Source organism: Hipposideros armiger, unplaced genomic scaffold, assembly GCF_001890085.2.
Source record: "Hipposideros armiger isolate ML-2016 unplaced genomic scaffold, ASM189008v1 scaffold_28, whole genome shotgun sequence".
NCBI lineage: Eukaryota > Metazoa > Chordata > Mammalia > Chiroptera > Hipposideridae > Hipposideros > Hipposideros armiger.
In genome coordinates this window covers 4,919,296-4,928,065 of record NW_017731378.1, presented here as the reverse complement: position 1 = coordinate 4,928,065, position 8,770 = coordinate 4,919,296, and the positions used below count along the sequence as shown (strand labels likewise).

Genomic DNA, 8,770 nt, shown 5'->3' with positions numbered 1-8,770 from the left:
AACAAGGATTCAGTACTCCAACTCCAGATCTCTCTCCTAATTGTGTGTGTGTGTGTATGTGTGTGTGTGCATGTGTGTGTGGTGGGGGTTGGGGGGAGGGAGGGTGCGTGGGTAGGTCTCAGTTCCTGCTATAGTAGACCCTTAATAAATGTTTTTTGAATTAAATATAATTCGCTTTTCGTTATGTGTTGGGGAATCATGGATGATCTTTCATGGTGATTAAGTTTCCACCCTGTGGCAAGACAAGATTTAATTGCTCCAAATAAATAAATTTACATATTTCAAAATAAAACTTTCCTACTTCCTAATGTAAATAACCTTGGATGGAAGAAACGCATAATTGGTACTCAAATTGAAATCATTATTATTCTTAATGCAACATCATTACAGCACCTATTTTAGAGCCCTGCGCATCAATCAATGCGGACAGAATAGTGCTGTGTGAAATGGTACCAATTTCGTGGTTTTTATAAGGCAGTAAAGAGAGCATCAGCCTTTCAAAGGAAAAATTGGGCGAGATTCCTCTCAGAGGCAGCCCGCAAGCCCCGCCCTATATACCTGAGCCGCTCCGCTTACATCGGGACATAGGTGAGACCCAGTGAACCACATTTCCCAGCGGGCCCTGCAGGTCTCCCGCGCCTGCGCATTAGCAGCGTAGGCAGGCTGGCTGAACTCCCGCGCTAACCAGGCGCCAGGTCTCGCCTCGCCTTGTCTCTGACCCCGGCATGGAGGGGGTCCCGGTGGTGACGACGGATAACGCGGGCGCTGCGAAGGCGGAGGGAGCCGCAGCCATGCCGCCTCCGCCTCCCGTCTCCCCGCCTGCCCTCACCCCGGCGCCCGCAGCGGGTGAGGAGGGTCCGCTGCCTTTGCCCGAGGCGGGGGCTCCCGGCTGCTCGGGCTCCCGGCCCCCTGAGCTGGAGCCGGAGCGCAGCCTGGGCCGCTTGAGGGGCCGCTTCGAGTTCGAGGACGAGGAGTTGGAAGAGGATGAGGAGCTGGAGGAGGAAGAGGAGGAGGAGGAGGAAGACTTGAGCCACTTCTCGCTGAGACTGGAGGGGGGCCAGCCGGAATCAGAGGACGAGGAAGAGGTATTTATAACCCCTGCCCCACCACGCGGGCCCTCACCTGCCTCGGACCCCGCGGAGCCCCCAGCTCGCCGCTGCAGCCCCCAGCTCGCCGCTGCAGCTCGTGCCACTTGCGTCGACCTCCACTCCTCCCTCCCTTGCCTGCCTAGGCATGTGGCGAGGACTGGCCTTCTGTCCCGCCCCGATTCCTTGCCGACTCATTTTGTGAGGTTCCTGCAGATCACTTAGGCTCTGTGGGTCTGACTCACTCGTCCTGTAAATATTATTGAAGCAACTGCGTGCCGGGAGGGTAGGCGCCGAGGGTACGGTGCCCCTGCCTTCCGGGAGCTTACAGTCAGATGGGGGAAACAGTCCATTTCTACGGTGTTAAGAGGATGGTAAACCCTTCCCCACCTACTCAGTCTCTCATTGGGAAGATTTTTATTTTTTTTTAATGCGGTAGCGCATACTTCATCAAGATAGCCTAAAACACTTAGCCAGTCAGAATTAATGTATTAAACACCAATATCTGGAAAGTTTGCCCATTTTGTAAGTAATTCATAAAGTAAAATGCCCCTCATCTGGCAATCTACAGTGTATCCAAAAGAATAAGAAATTTTTGAAACGTCGGTGTTTCCAGTGTTATTGTAACTTTCAGCAGTATTTTGGAGGTTTGGAGGTACTGGAACATGTTTTCATGTTGCAAAGTAAGTTACATATTGTTTGTAAAATTTTGGGATTATGGCTTAAAAATCTGACAAGGCAAGGACTTGTATTTTAAAATTATTTCCATTGCATTTGCAGCGCCTGATTAATCTCTCTGAGCTGACCCCATACATCTTGTGTTCCATTTGCAAAGGTTACCTAATAGATGCAACTACCATTACAGAATGTCTTCATACATGTAAGCATATAGTTCACATTTCCAAATAATATATTCAATTTTTGAAATGTCTCGAAAGCATCCTAATTTAAGCATTCTCTTTCTCAACAGTTTGTAAAAGCTGCATTGTAAGGCATTTTTACTATAGCAACAGATGTCCAAAATGCAACATAGTAGTACATCAGACACAGCCACTTTACAACATAAGGTAAGAGGAATATATAAGTAAAATTTATACTTAAAGTATACTTTTTCTGAAAGCTTGAAGTTGTGTTTTGGGGACTCAATTCTTGACCTATCTCAAAAATTAGAAGAAAAGGAACTATGTATTCTTTAAAGAAATACTTATAGAGTACTTACTGTGTACCAGGCACTGTGATATCTGCTGGGGATTAAAAAAAAAAAAAAGGCACAGATCTTTTTTCCTGAGGGTTTTAATTTCATCACTCAAGTTAATGAGGCCAGTTTAAACTTGTCATTTTCAGTATATTTAGAATTCTATTTTCTGAAAGTAATACCTGAAACAACTGGCCTCTTTAGAAAAGCTTGTCTTTCATAGGTCATTGTGGCTTATTAATCAGATTTTCAGTTCATGCTCAGTTTCTTAAGGGAAGAAAAATACTAAAAGTGGATTGCTTTCATTTGTTCAGCAAATGCTACTACGTTTTTAATACCTTCATAGATGAGTGCTTTGCTGATGATACACAGAAGTTCAAAATATAGTATCTGCCCTTAAGTTCACATTCTTATCAAGGGAATAAGGACAGCACATAAGGAATAACTTAGCAAACCACTCAAGTGTCTCTGATTACTTATAATTATGATTACATATAGTTACTTGAGATTCTTTTAGGTGAGAACCATGAGTGCTACCTAAAAGTAACTCTCCTCTGAGAAAGGAGATATCCACTCCCAAGAAAAAAACAGTATTTACAAAGAGCATTAGTCTTTCTGTACCCAAATGCATTTTTCTGAATTCTGAGGTATTCTCCATCCTTTCCTTTTATTAGGTTGGACCGACAATTACAAGACATAGTGTACAAATTAGTGATCAATCTAGAGGAAAGTAAGTTTATTTTATTACATAGTTATGAATCCCAGAATCTCTGCTAACTCTACTAGTTACATTTTAAGTGTAATTTAGTCTATGTTTTATCATTTTTTAGGAGAAAAAAAGCAAATGCATGATTTCTATAAAGAAAGAGGTCTAGAAGTACCTAAACCTGGTAAGTTTGGGTGTATACCATAATGTATTTATAGATTAAAGAATACTAACAATAAAATTTACTCCCTTTGAGGTTCTTTTTTGGTGATAGCTGGTTATTTTATGATCAGAGAGAAAGATTTTGAAGATAATGGTGTAGTATAATCCAATTTAATTATTTATAAGAATTAAAGAGTACAGGCTCTGGAGCTAGATTGTCTGAGTCTGGTCCTAGCTCTGCCACTTTGAGCTGTATGAATTTGGCAAATCACTTCAGTATCTCAGTTTCTTCATCTATAAAGTAGGGATAATGATATCACTTCATAAAATTGTTATAAGGATATATTGAGTAATACAAAGCACTTAAAACAGTGCCTGGAACATAGTAACTGCTCAAACAGTGTTTATGATGGTGGTAGTGTCACAGTATGGAAGTTAGATAGATTTGGTTCTTCCACTTACTATGTGGGTGACTTTAGGCAAATTGCCTAATCTCACTAAACTGTAATCTCAGTTTCTTTACAGTTAAAAAAAATAAAATTAGCAGTAGTACCTATGTTGTGGGATCATAACAAGGATTAAATGAGGTGGTGCATGTAAAGTGTTGAGCATGAGCCCTGAGCCCTGAGCCCTGGCACATAGCGCTTGTTAAGGATTATCTACAACCGTTGTTGCTGTTATGATGAGCTCTCTGCAGCCCTGATAAGCCACACATGTCTGTCTTCCATTGTGGAGTGATCCCTAGGCTTGCCTCTGATTTTATGGGCTGTGACAGATTAGCTGATGTTATTAAAGAAAAGGAGATTGAGTGCTTTATGATCTTTTTAAGTAGTCGACATAGTTATAATATCTGTGTAATTATTTTTCAAAGCTCTTAGTTTGTGAAATTTTTATTCTAACTCGGCTTTTTTGTTTGGCTATCAAAATAGCTGTTCCACAGCCAGTCCCTTCAAGCAAAGGAAGATCTAAGAAAGTCTTAGAATCAGTGTTTCGGATTCCACCTGAACTTGACATGTCTTTATTACTAGAGTTCATTGGGTGAGTATCCTAAACCTCTCTCTTAACCTTAAAGAATGTTATGAAATCATTCTGAACTCATAAAATCAAGATTTCCTGATATCCTTTTAAAAATTAATTATGAAATATTTAAGACTTAGAAAAGGGTCCAAAGGTCAGTACAATCACCACTTGTATCATTACCACCTGACTTAAGAAATAAACCATGCTTATATGGCAGAAGCCTCTTGGCTCCCTATTCCAATTCACTCTTCCTTCCCCTTAGAGTTTAATAACCACACTCCTAAAAGTAATGATTGTGATTCCCATGCATTTTTTTATATGTCTACCACAAGTGTATGTATTCCTAAGCCACATGTAGAATTGTTTTTGCCCATTTAAAAACTTTGCATGTATCATACTGTGTTTTCCAACTTGTTTTTTTCACTTAACATTGTGAGCTATCCATGTTGAAACGTGTTGCTCTAGTTCATTCATTTCATCATTGCTTGGTAGTCCCTTAAAATAAATAGACCATAATTTATCTTTCCCTATACTATTGAATATTTAAGTTGTTTCCTTTTTTTGCTGTTACAATGTTGCTTTAAGTATTTTTGTACATATATCCTTGTTTATATGTGAGATAGTTCTCTAATAGTGAATGTAAATTTGTTGAGTCTTAGGATATGTTCATCTTCAACTTCACCTGGTTTTGCCAAATTGTTTTCCAAAGTACTTGGACATCTTTCTAATTCATATATATTGCCTCTTTCAAACACTATAGCATATGGTATACTCCATTATACTGCAACATTGTTAAATAAGCTATCATGATCACAAAATTGGCGCTTATCAAACTGTAGTTTTCAAAATACATAGTTCGCAGAATAAACTAAGATACTTTTCTTGGAAAATTTAGATTTTCCATTTTATGTCACTGATGACTATTTTACTTCTCAACTACTTCCTCTTTATAACTCTAGATTGCCTGTATCATTTATTTAATATCTAGCTTGTGCTGTGTTGTATTTATCTAGTTTATGTATTCATCCTGTGTTCTCCAATGAAATCAAGGACTTCTAAGAGGCATGAAACCTTTCTTCTGCCTCCACAAAGCCCACATAGTAGTGGTTGATGATAATGAAATAAAGGTCTCTTTGGAAGAAGGGGAAGAAACCATGTAATATCAAACTTTAAACCAGTAATTTCAGTTATTAAAGAATGTATTCCAAACTAAATGTCCAAAAGGGAGCTGGTTAAATGATATATAGCATATGAATATGTCCTAATATAGTAACGTGATAATATGGAACAATCTGCAAAATGTCTTAAGTGAAAAAAGCAAGATGCAGAAGAGAATATATAGTACGTGCCCATTTATGTTTTTATAAAAACAGGGTTGTAGGAAGTATGTACATATACATGTTTTTTATATGCACTGAACATTCCTGAAAAGACAAAATGTTAATGGCAGGCACCTCTAAAAAAGGGCACTGGAATCTGAATCTAGGATGGGGAAAAAGTTTTACTTTCATCATATTTGAATTTTTACCATGTAACTTGATATGTAGTAAGTCTAGTAAATTAAAAGTTGAAAATTGAAAGGAATTTATATTTCTAAAACATTATTTTGGGGAAATGTAACCTTTCCCCTACTGCACAGTAGGAACTGACAATCAGTATTTTTATACCTTTTTTTGAAAAGGAGCAGAGATGCACTTTTGACAGGTGGCAGTAATGCAAAGGTGGCAAATATGTGATGGGTGTGCCACCATTCTCTTTCTTTGCCCACAGCAGAAATCAATAATTAGTCATGTCAAGCTTTCCTATTGAGGGAGATTTTACTGCAGTGTTCAAGGCAGCCATCACCACTTGCCAAAGTTGTACATTATAACACCTTCCCTGCTGTAGAAAAAAGAGCCCTTATTTGGGATAAGGAGATCTAGATTTAAGTCCTAGCTCCTCTGTCATCTAGCTTTGTAAACTTAGATTGCTTTTTGTTTATTCATAAGATGTTTATTAAGGTCCTGCCATGTACGAGCACAGCATTCTACTAGCTTCTGGGAACATAGTTTGAATAAATCATCCATGACCCTTGCCCTCATGAAATTTATTGTTTTAACATAGAGCTTCAGCTTCCCTGTCTGTAAATCAAGAGAATTGAACCTTGATGATTATGATGAGTAGTCTGTCTACCTCATATTATAGTCATTTATCTGTTTTCAAGTGGTTAAGGGGAAGAAAGCTTCCAGTGTGATGGGGAGCTCTTCTGAAGGAGAGCTTCCAGGGGCAGAGTCCCTTTGAAGTCTCCAGTCCCCAGAATTAAATCCCCACGTTTTCACTACATGGAGAAGCTTTTGTGTTTCCACAAAAATCAGGCTACTGAGGTAACCCAAAGTAAGCTCTTTCAGGGTAGGGAACAAGTGGTCCCGCTAGTGACCCTGCTTGAAATGGAGAAAAAAAAAACAGGTAGGTCAGCTGGTGGACAGTGATTTTCTTTTAACCACTGGAATATGAAATTAGATTTCCCCCCTAAATTGGGTATGCATGTTTTGTGATCTTAAGATCGTCTTGTACTTCTTTTTGTTCTTCATTTCTGTCTTTAAAGTAGATGACTGTAAAAAGAAACAACCTCAGACAGGAAGTATAGAAAAAGCATAGGCTTTGAAGAGTCGAACTCAAAGTATGTAACCCTTAGGATGTAGCTTAACTTCTCTGATCATCCGTTTCTATATATCTAAAATGGGACTTACAATAGCAACTCACAGGATTGTAGTAAGAATTAACATATGGTATTCCTAACATGTCTAAACTATTATCAATATATGAATGAATATTAAAATAATATAGAATCATTCAAAAATAAAGATTAAAGTAGATCATAGTGCTATAGTATATGCAATATCTGCCTAGGAAAGCAAATGGACTCACGTGAGATAAGTGTAATATGGCAAAAATTTAATGCAATCTTAAACTTGACGGTGTTTAGTAAACAGGGAGGTGGAATCTGCCTGTGCTTAGCCCGTCGCTAGAGTATTATGTTCAGCTTTGAGCATTACATTTTAAGAGAGATGTTGGTAAACTGAGGTGTAACTAGAATAGTAAAAGGTTTGAAGGAACAAAAATATTTAGTCTGAAAAAAAGAAAGTAATTATAAGCCCCTCAAGTTAATTTCAAATCTTTAGAGTGTTATCACATAAAAGAAAGATTGAATCTATTTCATAAGAGTACCAAAAGGCAAAACTAGGACCAGTAGGGAGAAACATTTGATTCAGTGCAAGCAGTTTCTAACAAAGGTTCCCACAAATGGAATGGACTGATTTTTCAGTTAAGCTCTCTCTGTTAAGGTATTCAAGCAGAAGCCACATGCCCGTACATCATGAATTCTATAGAGATAATTCTTGTAATGAATAGGATATTTTATAACTCTTAAGATTATAACATAATTAGATTTATATATATATAATATTTGTATATAAATTATATTTGTACTTATAATGAAAATTTTAATGTATTTCTCTATTTGTATTGTAAGAATACTCTAGATGATGCAATTGTGATCATGCCTATTCTTCACACATGATAGGGAAGAAAGAACGTGGGCTTTGATGTTAGGTACACCTGAGCTTGAATCCCAGCTTTGTCACTTACTAGATCTGTGACCTTGAGCAAGTTATTAAACCTCTCTGAGCTTACTTGTCCTCATCTGTAGAATGGGGATACCAATACCTGATTTGCAGGGCTATTGTGAAGACTAAATGAAAACATGCATAATATATGAAGCCCTAATATGAGGCTTGGTATATAGTAGATGCTCAACAAAGGTTAGTGCCCCTTCTCTCTTCATGATATAAAAGTAATTGATTTAGTCAATAAATCTTTGTACTTGTAGGTGAAAGACCAATTGAGTAAACCATGCCAGTTGATTATGCTACAAGTAAAACAATAGCAAGAATAGCAGCCTTCTTGTAAGAAATCTATCTTATGAAGGTTACTATAGAGGGGAAAAAAACACATTGTGATACAATAAGCAAAAAAAGGTTTTACTTTAAGCTGGAAAACATTAGAATGCTACATGTGGGGATATCTAAATATTAAGAATATACCTTTAGGGCCGGCCGAGTGGCACGTTGGTTAAGAACTGGCTTTGGGACGCCAGAGGGCCCCGGTTCGGATCCCACATGTGAGGGCCAGTGACGCTGCCCTCCGCAGCTGAGATGCTGGGCGGCAGCTCAACTTGGAGCTGGGTTGCCATGAGTCGCCGGCGACGGCGTAGGCTGCAGCCCCTGTAGCAGTGGGTTGCCATGAGCTACCGAGTGTAGCCAGCGGCCAGCAGCCGCAGTGAGCGGCAGTGAGCGCAGTGAGCGGCAGTGAGCGGCCGTCCACAAAGCCGGTGTCTGATCTGCCTCGCCCGGGAAGAGCGCATTGATGGTGCTGATGGGCCAGTGAGGCAACGTCCTCCACAAGTGGACTGAGGAACAGAACGACAGCAACTTGTCTGTTCCCCTTCCCCCAATTCCCCAGCACTGTTCCCATCCCCCCAATTCCCCAATAAAAATCTTAAAAAAAAAATTATCTGCCCTTATACAGAAGGTGCCAAGTAAATGTATACACATGTTAAGAAAG

General features: G+C 39.1%; 1 protein-coding gene across 1 annotated transcript in view; it reads left to right on the top strand.

Annotated features, from left to right (window-relative positions):
- Positions 1-633: 633 nt before the first annotated feature.
- PCGF6 (polycomb group ring finger 6) overlaps positions 634-8,770 on the top strand; it is a 29,173-nt gene continuing 21,036 nt past the window's right edge. The window contains exons 1-6 of the mRNA XM_019636415.1: positions 634-1,085; positions 1,866-1,965; positions 2,056-2,152; positions 2,955-3,010; positions 3,111-3,170; positions 4,078-4,186. Coding sequence (XP_019491960.1) covers positions 726-1,085; positions 1,866-1,965; positions 2,056-2,152; positions 2,955-3,010; positions 3,111-3,170; positions 4,078-4,186 — 782 coding nt within the window. The 5' untranslated portion in view covers positions 634-725. The remainder of the gene's footprint in view (positions 1,086-1,865; positions 1,966-2,055; positions 2,153-2,954; positions 3,011-3,110; positions 3,171-4,077; positions 4,187-8,770) is intronic.